Source organism: Sus scrofa, chromosome 1 (genome assembly GCF_054392235.1).
Source record: "Sus scrofa isolate SSC_HxYL_T2T_F1_AM1 chromosome 1, Sscrofa_HxYL_maternal_Yorkshire_Landrace_v2.0, whole genome shotgun sequence".
NCBI lineage: Eukaryota > Metazoa > Chordata > Mammalia > Artiodactyla > Suidae > Sus > Sus scrofa.
Window position 1 is genome coordinate 145540906 of NC_139383.1, and position 17441 is coordinate 145558346.

At 42.5% G+C, this 17441-nt stretch overlaps 1 protein-coding gene across 1 annotated transcript in view; it reads right to left on the bottom strand.

The window, feature by feature from the left end:
* Nucleotides 1-1387: 1387 nt before the first annotated feature.
* LOC146406409 (uncharacterized) overlaps nt 1388-17441 on the bottom strand; it is a 30484-nt gene continuing 14430 nt past the window's right edge. Inside the window, exons 2-6 of the mRNA XM_084975181.1 lie at nt 13634-13773; nt 6004-9154; nt 4776-4950; nt 1978-2128; nt 1388-1695 (exon numbers count right to left, since the gene is read on the bottom strand). Coding sequence (XP_084831307.1) covers nt 1616-1695; nt 1978-2128; nt 4776-4950; nt 6004-6029 — 432 coding nt within the window. The 5' untranslated portion in view covers nt 6030-9154; nt 13634-13773 and the 3' untranslated portion in view covers nt 1388-1615. The remainder of the gene's footprint in view (nt 1696-1977; nt 2129-4775; nt 4951-6003; nt 9155-13633; nt 13774-17441) is intronic.

Consider the following 17441-nt stretch of genomic DNA (forward strand, 5'->3'; position numbering starts at 1 on the left):
CATGGAGTTGGGTTCTAATTCTATTCCTGGCCTAACTGTATCCCCACAAGTGGCTGATGAGAAGGAATGTCCTAAGATCCTTTGAAAGAAAGTCCACGGAGCCAGGAAAAGGAGGCTTAGAATCAGTGAGAGATACTGAAGACAGACTTTCAGACCAAATATTAAAGATATTTACTGAGTATATACTCTTTGCCCAGTACCATGCTTTCACATGTTTTCTCTCATTTAATCTCAGTAACTCCAAGACTGAGGTATTTACTTTCAAATAGCCACTGTACAGAGGAGAAAACTTCTCTTTTGGCCTGATTTGTCCAAAGTCACAAAATTTATAAGAGAACTGGGATTGGAACTTTGACTCCAAAGTCCATCATTCTCTAAACTGCTTCAAAATATAACTGTTTTGGAGTTCCCGTCGTGGCGCAGTGGTTAACGAATCCGACTAGGAACCATGAGGTTGCGGGTTCGGTCCGCGCCCTTGCTCATTGGGTTAACGATCCAGCGTTGCCATGAGCTGTGGTGTAGGTTGCAGACGCGGCTCGGATCCCGCGTTGCTGTGGCTCTGGTGTAGGCCGGTGGCTACATCTCCGATTGGACCCCTAGCCTGGGAACCTCCATATGCTGCAGGAGTGGCCCAAGAAATAGCAAAAAGACAAAAAAAAAAAAAATATATATATATATATATATATATATATATATATATATATATATATATATAACTGTTTTGTTATTTTGACCTCTAGAGGCCTGGCTCAGAGATAGGTTATATTGTCTGTGATGATATTGGAAAAGTTGCTATATGGTGTTTGTAGGTCATAAATCTGCATTTCTCTCTACCAGCTGGAGATGGTAATGTTTTGCTTGTAACAGCCATAGAGTTTGCTTTAGGAAGGTCCTCTTTGGTTCAAGTCACCATGGTTATGAATTTATTCACATCTGTCTTATTCGAGCATTTTTTAGTTACTTTTGAATCCAGTGTCAGAAATCTCTGTTGGGATGTATTCCTAATTTGTACCATAGTGTATTTAATTTGAAATCTTATAGGGCTATAGGCTCATGATCATTTCATTTTTACAAGAAGAATCGGTATTCCTCCAGCACCAGAAGAGAAACCAAACAGACGCTATTTCATCTAAGCAGGATCTGGAGTTGTACTGTTGCCTTTTGTGGAGTTGTACTGTTGCCTTTTGTGGAGTTGTACTGTTGCCTTTTGTCAGCTCTGCTTATGTAATTCAGAAGCAGGGCACTTACCACTGTTTAACAGACTTTTTCTCAGAGAGGGCCTGGCTGTGCAGCACCCTGCCAAGTTTCCCATTAGTTATAGAGAAAAGCCATTTGTATTCTGAAATTGCAAATCAGCCAGGCAATCACCACACAGAAATAGCCCCCATGAAAATAAAGCAGTGCTATATTTGAAACCTTAATCATGTATATTTATAGACCTGAGTTTAGTGCTATTTGGAAATTTTCACATTATACAGTAACATTGTGATTACCAACACGCTCAGAGGGGGAGGGGAGGGGATGTTTGCGCCACTTAAATTTTCTGAGTAATGAGGAGTTTAGTCACAAAGAATTTTTCTGTCTATCCTTTGCTGAATGCCTGTCAAAAAATGGCTCATATGGAGATCAGAAAGCCACATATGAGGTGTGTAGAGATGGGAGGAGTGGGGCAGTGTGTCTTCACCAGATTTGGCACTGAAATATAAAAATCCACCATTAGAGATTCAGTCTTAGGGCGTAGGACCTGTTCCCACATTAAGAAGAAAAGTACTAGGGTTGGCTATTGCATTGCACAAATTAGTGTTTTAGAACTCGCAGGTTTATCAGGACATATCCTGAGAGATTTGAAAAGATGCAGGGAACCTGAGGGCCTTGGGTACCTGGAGTTAGAGAGCAGCTCCCCTGTTTCCAAATGCTGCCCAGGGCCAGGCCTCTTGGCTATAGACTGCCCCTCTTCTGGGAACACTCACCACTGACCTGTATGACTCAGCATTTGTTGGCCCCTCAGACTTGCACACGCAAAGTGACTCAGTAGCTTCTGCACCCTCGCACCTGCTTCTGTGACAGTCACTGTCTCCTTGTCTCCTAGGCACTTGTGCTGGTGAGGGAAGGCCCCATTGAGCAAAGGCTGGAAGGAGGTGAGGCAGAGAGACATTTGATACCTAGAGAGGAGTATTCCAGGCAGAGAGAACAGTAACAGAAGGCACTTGACTCAGGATGTGGCACAGGTGTTTAAGACTATGAGGCTTAGGCTTTTGGAGACGGGTGGACCTAAATTAGAAGTCACTAAAGGAGCTTCACTGCTGCTTGTTCGCTGGGTAACCCTGAACAACAGAGCTTTATTTGCCTCATCTGCATAATTGGGGTAATAATACCTTCCTTGAAGAGTTGTTATATGGATTAAGTATGCTGAAATTTGTGAATTAACTAGTATAATGCTAGACACACAGTAGGAATTCAGTAAATAGTAGCCGTTGTTGACTAAAAAAATATATGCACAACATAAAAGTTGAGAGTTAAGTTTTTTTTGATGGACAAAACTAAGGACTTAAGCCTGGGAGGCAGTATCTCAAGTAACCCTGAGAAAACTGCTCCCAGGAGGCAAGGGGGAGCTAGGATACATAAAAGTTTTGCAATGAAGGGCAGGTTGTAGGAACACAAGGTTACTGTTAACAAGAGAAAACCAGATATCTCAAGTTAAGGAACTTAGCACTTTTCTGGGAAGCGCAGGGGAAGATGCAGGGGTCTGGGCTCACTCATAACGTTCCTTTGATATGCACCTCAGCTGTCTGGGGCTGGGATCCTGTGTTTTCACATCCTGAGTTTACTCAGGGCTCATGGTTAGGAGTGGCTGCAGTCTGATGGCTGCTAGATGGCAGGTATTCTTCGTTTCCTTCTTGAGTTCCTTCAGGGCTCACCAGCTCAGAGGTGGCAACAATCACTGATGACTATGACAGCCTTTGTTTACTGATATGGCAGGCAGTATGTTATTTCTCACTGTCATTACCATTGTTATCTATCTGAATAATGATGCTCCTACATGATGCCACAGTTCCTCGTTTACGAGTCCTCTCTCTCACACTAGATTGGATTCCAGAAGGGCTTTCCTGTTTGAAGCAGGTTAGAAGCCACCTGGTATAAAGAAGGAACATGTGACTTGGTTTGCTAAGGAACATTTATTAGTTTCAGGGGTCATTTCTTTGGCTAAAAATGTTTAGGGCAGCCTTAGAGTGCAGCAGCATCCTTCCATCAAACCAATAGTATAATATGTACATCCAAACCTGCTTTGCATGGTTTAAAATATTTGAAAAGATCTGGTCAAGAATGTTCCTTCTTAGTCCTGGCATTGTTCAAACCCTCTGCTTTCTGCATACCTTGGTTTAGCAGAAAGATGTCAGAGAGCAGCACGTGCGTAACAGGGCTGCTGTTGTCTAGCTCTCTAACACAGAGCAGGCATAACCTGAGTGGGGAAGAGGTCTGAGATGAGGACTGTGACGATGATGGTGTTCATTGAGCATTTGTACATCAGGTAGTCCAATGTGTATTATACACAGGTGATTACATTCGATTCTCACAGTGACCCCAGAGTAATAGGGGTCATTACTCTGTTTTGTAGATGAGGAAATTAAAGCTTAGAGAAATTAAGAAACCTATTCAAGGGGTTCCTTACGGCCTAGTGGTTTAGGATTTGGCTTTATCACTACTGTGGCTCAGGTTCAGTCCCTGGCCTGGGAATTGACACATGCCATGGGTGCAGCAGAAAGAAAGAAAGAAAGGGAGAGAGAGAGAAGGGAGGAAGGAGAGAGAAAGAGAAAGGGAGGGAGGGAGGAAGGAGAAAGAAAGAGAGAAAGGAAAGAAGGAAGAATGAAAGAAAGAAGAGAGGGAGGGAGGGAGGAAACCCATTCAAAGTTTACACAGCCAACAAGTGGTGGAACCAGGATTTGACCCATGCCTATACCTGTGACTGGTTCATTCATGGAGGTGCTACCCAAGGGTGGACCCAGATTTTGGGAAAGGGGAGGAGTTCTCTACCACCAGGAGACAAGGTGGAGGCCTGGGGATTTGGAGAAGGGCCTGCTGAGACCCAGGTGGCACAGTCCATTTTTACCTGTTCATGAAGTATATAGGTAGTAAGTGAGCGGAGCACCACCTGAAATTATTTCCGGTAGGGATAGTGCACTGACAGAACCTCACGTGCTGCCGCTGGACAAACCAAACCTGTCCTTTGGCACCATGGGCAGCATCGCCAACAGACAAAATGTATTCCAGGAGCATTCACTCCTCAACCCCACACTGCTCTTAAGATGTGATTGCTTTTCTTAGTAAAACACATAATGGGTCCACTCACATCCGTTCCAAAGGGGAAAAAAGCCAGCTCCTCCTCAGTCATTTTTCTTTTTTCAGAAATGACTGGAGACTTGGCTTCCAAAAAGGATGAATGACTGCCCGACACTGACTCACCGCTCAGCTGTGGCTGCCCGGCCGAGCTGGAGAGGGAGGCCACAGGCATCCAAGTAGCGGGAGGCAGGTGCTGCTTAAAGCCCTCTCTTCTGCTTCTGGCTCACAGCCCAGGCTCTTGCCTGGGTCCCTTTCTGCTCCTCCTCATCACCATTTGCTGCAACCTCCCAGCATCAGAGGTCTTGAACCCCTCACTGAGCTCCTCAGATCCATATTCGTCACCCGTCCTCACCAGCCCATTTCCCCCCCCACTGAGCCTCCACTCCTGCATGGGGCAGGGAGCCATCACTCACTTCCCTTTTCCTTCCCACTCCCACCTCAGCCCAGCTGCAGTGTTCTCTTCCTCCTTCCTCTGCTGTGGTAGAGAAGGTGTCCAATGGCATTTTAGATGGAGAAGTCCTAAAGCTCAAGTCTAATCCCAGTGGCCGGGCTTTGAGTAGACCTCTAAGGGCCATTCCAGCCCTGAGCTGCTTGACTAAACACTGCCTGGAGCTGCAAAACAAAGAAGACCTTTGCCATTAGGGACTAACTAAAATATCGAGCATTTGAGCCCTGGGAGGAAAGTGGTACACAAATTGACAGAATTGTTCATGAGGGGAAGGGGGCTGTAAGAAAGCACATCGGCTGAGGTCACCTGTTTGGCCTGTGGGCTGAGCTTTGCTAGGATGTAATTGCCTGAATTTCCATGAGCTTCCCAAGCCTGGGAAGCTAGCACAGCCCCATTTAACAACTCATCAAGGACAGTTTACTGATCACGTGCCCATTTGTTTGGTGCATCAGAAGGGTGCCAGCCATCCTGCAGTGTTATAGTTGCCCAGGGTCAGCATCAGTCATGACCTTGTGGGTCCCAGATGCTCACTCTCCTGAAAGCAGTGATGTGCTAACAAAATCTTGAAGTGGTAGAATTTACAGTATCTTAACTTCTCCCCAGTCATCTTAAAAAATTCATTCTGGTGTTTCCTGGTAGCCTAGCACTTAAGGATTCAAAGTTGTCACTGCTGTGACTCTGGTCACTACTGTGGCTCAGGACACTGCTGTGGCTTGGGTTTGATCCCTGGCTGGAGAACTTCCATAGGCTGCGGGTGTGACCAAAAAAAAAAAAAAAAGAAAATCATTCATTCGTTCCCTATCCATTCATTCCCATACCTGGGGAGCCAAAGAAATGCCATAATATTTCTGGGCATCACTAGATTTCACTCTCATCACCACCTTTAGAAAGGATGAAGGGAGACCAGTCAAGGATCCCTCTCATAACCCCTCACTACTCCAGACTGCTTGCACTGTATATAATCTGCACAGTTTTGGTAATGAGTTAAATAGAAGTTCTGTGCTATTGTTGATTGGAGGAAGCCTCACAGTTTTGCACAAAAGCCTCTTCAAATAGAAAGAGACTTGTATAAGGAAACCAGTAGGAAAGTCTTCCCATATCTTTGTCCAGGAAAACAGCTCATCTCCAGCTCCAGAGAAATTGAAGACCCATCATGCCCCTGTTAGAAACGTGAAGCAGCAGGACTTACTCAGGTTAACAGAATGCTAACAACTTACTGCTTGAAGACCGTCTGTAAGTGCATCCTGTGGAGACCAAATTTGGAAACTGATCCTTGAAGAAGAAGAAGAAGTCAGCATTTTCGCACAGTTCCATGTCTACATGACAGAACTTGTAGCATAAAGATGGGATCAATCAGAGGCCTTTCCTTATCCACACTGGTTAAGGGTTACCAAGAGCTTCTTAATGAGGCAGAACATGAGATTAATACCAGGAGCCTTTGTATTCACTTCACAGTACCATAGAATGTGGGTTGAAATTCTCAGAAAATACCCTTTGTCGTTATCATTTTTGTCATTAAATTTCATCAGAGGTAAACAACGTTTTTAGGCACAGTTATTTTTAGATACTTGGATATTTCTACTCCACTGTTGAAAGAAGCCTTACATAAAAGAGTACATACATTATGATTCCATTTATATAAAATTCAAAAGCATAGCAATAGGAATTTACAGTGATAGAAATCAGAACAGTGATCACTTGTGCTTATAGAGATTGACTAAAAGGAGGCCTAAGAAAACTGGGGTGATGGAGACATTCTGTATCTTGGCGTATTAGTTACATGGATGTATACATTTTGTAAACTCATCAAGCTACACACTATAATGTATGCATATCAAATTTGTAATTCTAACATAAAATTTAAGAATTTTAAGTCAACCCAAAAGGAAAAAAAAATGACTCAAGCCCTTTGGTTACTATAATGGATAGATAGCATTTTCTAGAATAGCCCTTTCATCAGAAAAAATTCTTACCTCTCAGGTTTTCATTTCCCTCTTCCTTTCTAGCATCTGGAGATTTTCTTTTTTTACAAAGATCTAACTCTTATTTAAAAAAAAAAAAATGTTCCCATATTTTATCCAGCATTTCTAGTTGTTTGCCATGGGTTAGTTTAAGTTTATCTTAATACACTATCTTCTGGAACCAGAAGTCCTTACGTTCAGTAATGACTTTTTCTCTAGTATCTTTTGCTTTGCATTTGAAATATATAGATATTTTTATGTGTATATGTGTAATGTATTTATATAATATGTATATTGTGTGTGTGCATGTGTAAAAAGTCTCTCTTTAGTAGCTTTGAGAGTCTTATCTTGGATTAAAACATGTGCTTTTAAACCACTGTCCAAAATCTGCTAGTGGACAAGCCAGGCTATATATCAAGGATACCCAGGAGTTCTCTGGTAGCCTAACAGGTTAAGGACCTGGTGTTATCACTGCTGTGGCTCTGGTCGCGGATGTGGCTAGTGCTTGATCCCTTCAATCTCTAGCCCAGGGAACTTCCACATGCCATGGGCGTGGCCAAAAAAATGAATAAAAGGGGAATACCTAAAGGCAGTTACCTATTATCAGTAGTGTTCATCTCTCTCCTATGCCTGAATGTCAATAGCTGAGCAGCATGCTGCTGGATAAAGCATTAAAAAAGAAAACAGAAAACACCCTCATGAAAACCAAAGTCTCCTTTGGGAGCTGACAGATGGCTATGTCATCTTCTATTCTTGTTTATCTTTTCTCCTTTGCCTTATGTTTTTCTCCTGTGGTTAGGAGCCATGTCTAATTCCCCCCACCTACTTTCCCCTGCAAATGTCACATCTAACCTTTTTATTGAGTTTTAGAAAGTGATCTGTCCTAAATAATTAAGATTATATAAATCAGATCACAAATGGATTTGATTTATATGATTTTCCATTTGTGATTTGATTTAAATGCCTCTAAACACAATGAAAATTGCCATTGGGATCACCTTTGCTGTTTATACTTAGCCTTCACGTGCACATGTGATGTTTAGAAGTTCTTCATCTACTTTGGGAATTTCCTGACTGCCGTGAATTTAAACTTGCCATGATATCATCAAACTGAAATTCTCATTTGCACTACAATATCTAAAGAAGGGAGATGGCACCCAAACTGTGAAAATTGCTTCACTTATGTGAGAAGTGTGCTTGTAGTGATGGCATCTGTTAATCAGGATGTGAGATTGAAATATATTTACTGTGATGTTGGAGGTTTTCCCACATAGATAATGATGATGATGGGGTGTGTGTGTTTGAGAAAGAGGGAGAGATATTAAAATATATATAGGTATGCTTATGAGAAAAAGTACATATTAGATATGTATATATATGTATGTTTACAAGAGCATTATGTTACCTGTATTCTAAGATGTACCTTTCTATTTTGGCATTTATAACCATATGTACCTTTTATAGAGTGGCCTCTTTTTTCCAGAGTATCTATTGTTGAAAGGATGGTGCATTTACAATCAGTAGCCTCCTAGTCACGGGAGCACTGTTTGCACAGCTGGAAAATTGAGACTTTTGGTAGAAAAGGTGGCATGCTAGCATGCATTTCATAAACACCCAGATGCTCATACCTACTCAACAAGTGGGAACGTCACATAATCAACAATTTCTGTTTGTCAGGTTGTGCTTTCTGGGGACTACTTTGAACATGCTTTCCAGATCATTCAAGCCCCCCAAAATACCGCACTTAAGAAATATTTAATTTTTAAAAAAGGTGAATTGGTTTGGCTAGCATTTCTTCAAAGTTGTGGCCCCTTACTTCTTCCACTTTAGTTAGAAAGGACTAATAAGCTACCGAAATCATGAGCAATATTGTTTTTCAATACAAACTTCCTAAATTGATTCAGTAAAGTGATAATAGGATGATAGAAAATAACAGTGATTAAAATAAAGTGTGGGCAGTTTGAAAACACTAACTCTCAGTGGGAAATATAACTATAGTAGAGTGTAGGTGCTGGCTTTTTTTATTTCAACTTTTATCCCTAACTGCCCACAATATCTACTGAGATTAGCATATCAGAAATAAGACCCTATGCTAAAATAATGTAATGTAACTTCAGACCTCACTGCTTTATATGTACTCTTAGCTGTAATGCTGAATAGAAGAAAAAAAAATAGGCTGATAAATTTCCAACAGTGAAGCAATTACAAGACTCTTAAAAAACTCGCCCAAGATCCAGCCATCTTTCCTAGTCTGTTGCTTGCAAAACTGTGCATTATCCAGTTCATTCCATTCGGTTCAATTAATTTCATTCCTCCCGTATTTTTGAAACTTTCTAGGGAGATTGTTAGCTTTGGCTTCTCTTCCGATTCCACACAATCTTGTTGGTTTTGTGGTTTTGTTTTATTCCTGAAACATTAACAAGGCAAGTTAGATATGCATCTCATCTGCTATTTTGGAAGGAATTATGTTTCTAGCAGACATTTTATAGTCACCTCTTTTACTCAAATTTATCTTTTTGCCAGTTTTATAATCTATTTCATGACAGTATTACCCTTATCTTTATTCTGTCTTGATTGTCTATAGCATATCCTGCAGAAACAGCAGGCCACTGCTATGGCCTGTTGTTATATCTGTGGTTCAGGTTTGACCTTTGGCCTGGGAACTTCTCCATGCCACAGGTGAGGCCGAATAAATAAATAAAATTTTAAAGTTGCAGTTCTATTCCCCTCAGATTACCTTCAGTGTGTTCTTATTATGAGTTTTATTCCACAAAGTTTGTGATACCTTTGGAGACACATTCCAAGTTTATTTTCCACTTGTGTGGAAATAAAGAACACCCAAATGAGAACAAATGGTGGCTAATTATTCAGAGCTGTCTCTAGCAAGAGATACAGCCATCTTCACTGGTGTTTGGCAGAGAGTCTAAGGCAGATAGGGGAGTGGAAAAGCTTCATAGTGCAAAAAGGAGAAGGCATTAGGTAGCTCTGGTTGGAGGCTGTTGACCTGGGGAAGCTGGGGGCAAGCTGACTAGAAGCAGGGAATCTTATGTTATTAGCTTGGAGAGCATATTTGACTTTCCCTGGTTGGTCCTGCATTGGAAGCAGGGATCAAACACAGGGAAGCTGGCAGTCATTGACCAAGTGCTGATTATCCTGGGCTGAATGCCACAGAGGTTGAGGTTGGGCTTCCCGGATTGGTTGCTGCTGTGGCTCAGAGTTCTATTGTCATGTATATGGCCTTACTTTACCAGCATCTGTGATCTGTGTACCTTTTCAGTCTCAAGTGTCAGTATTCTGGCTTAGTAGCTGTTTGGACCAGACCCAGGAATGGTTGGTACTGTTACCAATCCGGACGCTAAGGTTCCCAGCCAGAACCCAGGCACTATTTATAGAAAAGGCTATGAGGTCCTGCCTGATGCTGAACTACTCTAAATTCCTTGTGATTAGAAACTGCATGGGCCCCCAACCACTTTATGTGAAACGGGCTGCCTGCCCAGCACACACCGTCTCTCCTTGTCTCCTTTCCAGACTCTTCCACCAGATCCCCAGTTCCCCCAAACCTCTTATTCAAATGCCTCATCGCCCCATCTCCTCTCCTTTCTCCCTGAGCTCTTCTGACACTGGCCCATCAGAGGGGCATGTACCCCTCCTCTCACAGTCCACCCACCCCAATCGTCTTTTCCCACTAGTCGCCATTGCTGCCTTTCTCTTGTAACAAGCCTCCTTCTTTGAAACTTTTTTATAGCATCCTCTTCCTTCCTCTAAATCCTTCTGTATCTTCTAATTTCTCTTAAGATAAAGACCAACATCCTTGGAGTTCTTGCCGTGGCACAGAGGGTTAAGAATCTGACTACAGCAGCTTGGTTCACTGCGGAGGCAAGTTCAATCCCTGGCCCAGCACAGTGGATTAAAAGGATCCAGCACTGCCACAGATGCAGTTCGGATTCAGTCCCTGGCCCAAGAACTTCCATATGCTGCAGGTGTGGCCATTAGAAAAAAAAAAAAAAAAAAAGTCCTTAACAAGGCCACCTAAGGCCCTAAGTGAGCTGGCCCCTGCCAGCAGCATTGACTGAGGATGAATAAGTTCCCATGATGCATATGAATTTATGCAGTGAGTTTATCTTTAACCTAAATGAACATGATCCCTATCTCTGGGTATAGAGATCTCCACCTTAAATTCTGGGGCCATACATCCATTCATCCAACAAATCTTTATCAAGTGTTTACCTGACACCACACTGAAGCAGACATTGAGAATATAGTATTTAAAAAAGAAAGAAAGAAAGAAAGGAATTCCCTGATGGTCTAATGGTTAGGATTTGATACCTTCACCACAGCAGCCCAGGTTCCAGGCTAGTCTGGAAGCTGACATACCCAGCAAGCAACTGCACCCCATGTGCAAATAAATAAATTTTTAAAATAAAAATAAACGTTTTATTTAAAAAATAAATAAAGGCAGATGTGATCCTTGCCTCTCAAGGAGTTAAGACTCTAGCCCATTAGCTCTTAAACTTCATTGTGTATCAGAATCACACTGAAGGCTGATTAAAAGCCAAAATGCTGGGCCCCACCCCCAGAGTTTCTGATTCAGTAGGTCTGGAGTGCAGTTGGAAGGATTGATTTCCTAATAAGTTACCAATGATGCAGATGCTATTGGTCCACAGGCAACACTTTGAGAGCTCCTGCTCTACCAAGGCATATAGGCAAAACACAGTTTATTACACAATCCTTTATTTACTGACAATAGATGCTGAGGAGAAGCGTAGAGTACTATAGTCTAGGTTAGCCAAGGCTTCTTTGAGAAATCATTGAGCTGAGCCTTGAGAATGAGCTAGAATGGGATGGATGAAAAAAAGAGAAGGGGTAAGATCATTCCAGGCAGAGGTCTCTGTGAAGGTTTGGTGCATTTGGAGAATTGAAAGAAGGCTTTGGCCGGAGGTCAGAACAAGACTGAGAGAAGGCCCTCTGATGGAGCTGGACTCTTACCTTCCTTTACTAATCTGCTTAACAGGTTGTGTTTACTGTTGGTCAACTAACAGAGCACATCACCCAGGATGCACATTGGAATCACCCGAGGAACTTATAAAACTACTAATGCCCCGAAATTCTGACTGAATTAGTCTAGGATGGGACCTGGATTTCATTTTTAAAATCTCCGCAAGTGGGAGTTCCCATCATGGTGCAGTGGAAATGAATCCGACTAGGAGCCATGAGGTTGCAGGTTTGATCCCTGGCCTCTCGGGGGTTGAGGATCCAGCATTGCTGTGGGCTGTGGTGTAGGTTGCAGACAAGGCTCGGATCCTGTGTTGCTGTGGCTGTGGCTGTGGCATAGGCCGGCAGCTGTAAGTCCAATTCAGCCCCTTGCCTGGGAACCTCCATACGCCACAGGCAGCCCTGAAAAGCAAAAAAAAAAAAAAAAAAATCTCCCCAAGAGATTCTACTTTGCAATTAGGGTTGAGAATTTAAAAAGATTACAGGAGTTCCCTGGTAGCCTACCGGTTAAGGATTTGGCATTGTCACTGCTGTGGCTTGTTGTCACTGCTGTGGTTCAGGTTCAATCCCATTTTCAGGTGTGGCCCCCCAAAAAAAGAAGATTGCAAATTAATTTCCATCTTTTGTATCCCTTCTCTAGAGTACCTCTTATTATTTTTCTTTTTTTCCAGTGAGTTAACATATTCCCACATACTAATTCTTCACCCTTCCCTCTAAAATATATCCTCTGGGATCTATTGTAAGATGAGAGAAAGCAACACAAAATTCACTAGCAGTTTCTCCTGTTAAGCAGTCATCAAAGTAAACATTGAAGCAGGAGAGAAAGAGAAAGACTGATTTTAATCAGCTGGGAATCTTAAGTTGGAGCCGTTGCTGTTTAGGCCATTGAATTTGTTTGAGGTTAAATTTTTCCACAATGTATCTTAAAATAAGATTTTTTTTGAAAAATTCTTTTTTGGTGACATTATAAGCATCTAGAGAGAAGGGCTGTGTCTTATAGAGTCAGATATTTCCCTTAGAGCCTGGTTTCCAGTGACTGCATAAAGAATGAATGTAGAGGTGGTCATTATTTTATATTTTACCCCGTTTGCCTGGAGGCTCATGATTTCCCCCATTATATCCCTTTAAGAGAGACCAAGAATATTATTCCCCTCACATCGTCGCCGGAGTCAGTGGATGCTTACTAAGGGAAAGAAGAGGAGGAAGGAAGCCTAGGAGAATGGGAGCAGGGGGAGGAGGAAAAAAGCACCAAGAGCAAACCTGACCTCAGGAGTCACCCAGATGGCAGGAAACGAGAAGCAAGGGGGGCCTCTGCGGGTGGTGTGTTGAGGTGGCATTCCACACACACTGCTTCATTTTATCCTCACAAATACCTTGTACCGTGGGTGCTATTATTTTTTTGGCCACAAAGAGATAGAGAGGTCACATAACTTCCTTTTTTTAATGGATGAAATACTAATTTATTTTTTTAATTAAAGTATAGTTGATTTACAATGTTGCGTCATTTTCTGCTATACAGCAAAGTAACCTAGTCACACATACATATACATTCCCTTTCTTATATCATCTTCCTTCATGGTCTATCGCAAGAGACTGGCTATAGTTCCCTGTGCGGTACAGCAAGACCTCATTGCTTATCCATTCTAAATATAATAGTTTGTATCCACTAGCCCCAAACTCCCCTGTCCATCCTACTCTCTCCCCACTCCCTCTTGGAAGCATACATAACTTTTCTAAGGTCACAGCTTTTTACTCCATGCCAGATGCTGTGATAAGTATGTTCCATGAATTCTTTTCTCAAACCCTTAACGACTGCTAGAATTTAGCACCGCTATCCTCTTTTTACAGAGAAGCTGTTGGAGACAGGCAAAATCACCTACCTGATCATACATACCTATGAAGAAGTGAAAGTCGGACTTGAGCTCAGGTGGGACCAGCTCACCCCAGTTCTGGGCTCTTCATACTCTGTTACTTTACATGCTGAAGCTGGGTTCTCTACAACGCAAATTCCTTGGCTTTTTCAGTGCTACCCCACTGCAGAGGAAAAATAGGTTTGCAGCATAGAGAAAGGAGGGTCAGGCAAGGAAACTTAGGACCAGGGAAGGTGAGACAGAACTATCAACTGACACTGGTTGACGCTTAATGAATAGTCTCTCTGGGACCACTTATGTGGAGCTCCATACCTGGCTTGGAGCAGAAGTAAAAAGGTAGAAAAGTCCTGCCTTCTGTTCTTGAAGACTCGAAAGAGGATGGAAATGGATATTATGTGCATAAGAATACAAATGGAAAAGTGACATCATATAAATTAAAAAAAAAAGCCAATTAAAAACACATACGTGCTAAGGACACTGCTAAAACTGGACCAAGGATCTGGAGCCAGGGAGTGTTAGCTGGGGAAATGAGTGTGAGCTGGAAAGGAGGTGGGTTGCTGGGAAAGAAGGGGTAGGCAGGAGAAATGCTTTGAATTTGGCTGTGTGAGGAGCAGAGGATGTGGGCTTTGCCAGTAGGGGATACAGCGGAGATGTGAGCCGAGATGTGGCAAAAGTGACCTCACCAGACTTCTTAGAACTGTTGAGTGTCAATGAAGAGCCCCATACAGCAGGCAGAGGGTCAAGATTCTGCATGGGGTGCACAACTAACCAAAGTTGGATAGGATCTTAGAGGTCATCTGGTCTGATGCTACTCAGAGTGTGGTCCTTGGAGCTTGTTAAAATGCAAGTTCTCAGTGTGCTCCCTATTCCTGAATTAGGATCTACATTTTAACAAGATGTCCAGGCAGGAGCTTGTTATGGCTCAGCTGTAACAAACTCAACTAGTACCCATGAGGATAGAGGTTCCATCCCTCGCCTCCCTCAGCGGGTTAAGGATCCGGTGTTGCTGTGACCTGTGGTGTAGGTCGCACATGTGGCTTGGATCTCGTGTTGCTGTGGCTGTGGTGTAGGCTGGCAGATGCAGCTCGGATTCGACCCTTAGCCTGAGAACTTCCATATGCCTTGGGTATGACCCTAAAAATAAAAAAAAGGAAAGAAAAGATCCCCAGGCGATCATATACACATTGAAGTGTTATCAAGCCCTGAAGTAGATAGAATGCATAAGGGATAAGAGTTCTCGCCTTTGGTCAGCATGCAAAAGAACTATTCCTGGCATGCTAAGGAACCAGAAGATCATTGAAGAAGAAAGAGGCTTAATGCTTCTTGTTTAATGCTTCCCTAACATTACCTGGTCCTGCTAGAATACTCAACTTCATGAGGGATGAAAGGTGAGTCCGAAGCTGTGGGACAGTAGAAGACATGGCTTAGCATCCTACAGCTCCAGTGTCAGTGATTTCAGAATACTTCAGCCAGCTGATCCTGGTGGCTATGACCCTATTGTCAAGCCCAAAACCCCTACAAAGGCCAGCAGGTAAAGGCTCCTGGGAAGAGTTGTCTGAGGAATGAGAAGGGGGCCCAGTGTCATGCAGGCAACCCAGAGAGCCAGACCCAGCTCACAGGCCCTGCCTGTCAAATATTTCAAACTGGTGGTAGACTGAGATCAACTATGGTGGGGTCTTTCCACCACAGAAATCAACAAACTACAAATTCAGGCTTTGTTTTTGTTTGTTTGTTTGTTTTGTTTTTGTTTGTTTGTTTGTTTTGTTTTTTTCAGAGATCCAGTTTAGCAGCAAACTGTGGAAAAGTACAGGTCAGAGAGAAAGCCTTAGGAATAGTATGTGTGAAGTGAGGAGGGAAGAATTAAGGAAAGAAAATAAGTGAAGTCCTAGGAAATGATGCTACTAGAGGGCCCTCATTCCAGACTCCTAGTAACAATGGGAATTTATCTACTAGCCTCCTTTCTAAAAGTCCCTTTCAGAGTTCTCACTGTGGCACAGCAAGTTAAGGACCCAGCATTGTCTCTATGAGGATTCGGGTTTGGTACCTGGCCTCACTCACTGACCTAAGGATTCAGTGCTGCTGTGGCTGTGCCATAGACCTGCAGCTGCAGCTCCAATTTGACCCCTGGCCCAGAAATGTCCATATACGGCAGGTGTGGCCATAAAAAGAGAATAAAAATAAAAAAATAAAAGTACTTTTCATGGGCCTGTCTCAAGAGTGGAAATTCATTAAGGAAGAAAAAATTATGAGCTAATGTGGAGATTAAAGTCATGAACTGACTAGAAAAACATAAAGATGACTGCTGTTGCTCTGTGGGGTGAATGTCCCAGTAAGCTTTCATCTGCCGGGGTATAAGCCTGGAGAAGATGCATGGCGGCTTCATCTAGGGTGGGGGCTTTTTGTCAGTCACATGGGTTTGTGTTTAATTCTCATTATATTTGCATCCAAACCAGCCTTTTCTGATGACTTAGATTTACCCTTGTGCTTCTGATATTATCATTACCGCTGATTAAGAAACAAGTTTCTGGAGAATCCAGCATTGTCATTGTCAATCCCTGGCTGGAGAACTTCCCATGCCACGAGTGCAGCCAAAAAAAAGTTTCTAATAAAGAAGCATGTCACTGGAATGCCTCTCTTCTCTCCTTTTAACTAAACTGTCAAATACATTTAATAAACTCTATATTGCACACATCTCTTGTTGGCTAGACCACTGGCCTTAGTTTCCACTGAAAATGTCTTGCATTTTCCCACCTCTATGGTGTGGCTTTTTTTACACCTCTTATTTTGGATGCCTCTCCTTTTCCAGTCCTCCTGGTCAACTCTACTCAAATTTTAAGACCAAATATTAGCTCCTCCAGGAAGTCTTCCAAGATCACTCTAGTCTGTGGTAATCTCTCCAACACTGATTGTCTGGACAAAGTCCTTGGGGATTGCTTCTTGTAGTTTTTCAAATGAATATTAGAGGCATGGTCTATCCGGTTCAGAGTTCCAGCTATAGAGATTTATGACAGTCAACAGTTGCTGCAGAAGGGCACTTGATAAAAATAATATATATTTTTAACCTCCACAAATCTTCTCTCCACTGTAAAGTTCTTCAGTAGTCTTCTAAGTATGCCTCCCTTGTGCCAGTTAGCATGCTTCTCCATCCCTTTGTTGTTCTAAAACTAGACATTGTGACAATACCAATGGCACCATCATCCCTCCTTTCATCATACCAGCCAGCCCAAGCCATTACAAAGGATCAGTTGACTTTGGTCCCAATCTAAATCTTTACTTGTAGATGATCAAATTGCATAAAACCTAATTTAAATGAGCAACAATAAGGTATTTGTAATACAATAAGCTTACCTTTACTGGGGCAAAGAAAAAGAAAATTACCTTGATAATCCCAAATGAGTGTCTAATAAACAGAAAGAGATACAGTTTTGAAAACTGGAGGAAGGGGGCAGGGCAAATATCCCCAGACCCCTTCCTTGGCAGTGTGGGACACCCATGACAGCACAGGCAGGTGGTAGGGTGGCCTGATGGTGTGGGCGTCTTTCTTACATGAACAGGGCTTTTTCCTTGAAGAGAGGATTTTGTATTTTTTTCGCCTCCTGATGCCTCATGAAATGCTCAGACTATATTGTATCACACATGGACGTGACTAGATCTCTGGAAGAGCTTCTAATTATAAACATGGTGTTTATTTTCCTGGCCTTGTGTCATCTGATTTTCTTTTCATTTATATGAAATAGGAGACACCAGCTTTGAAGACTTGCTGACACTTTAATGAAAGAACTTTGGTTGCTTTTTATTTCTGTTTCCATGTAGTCCTTAAATTGAATATCT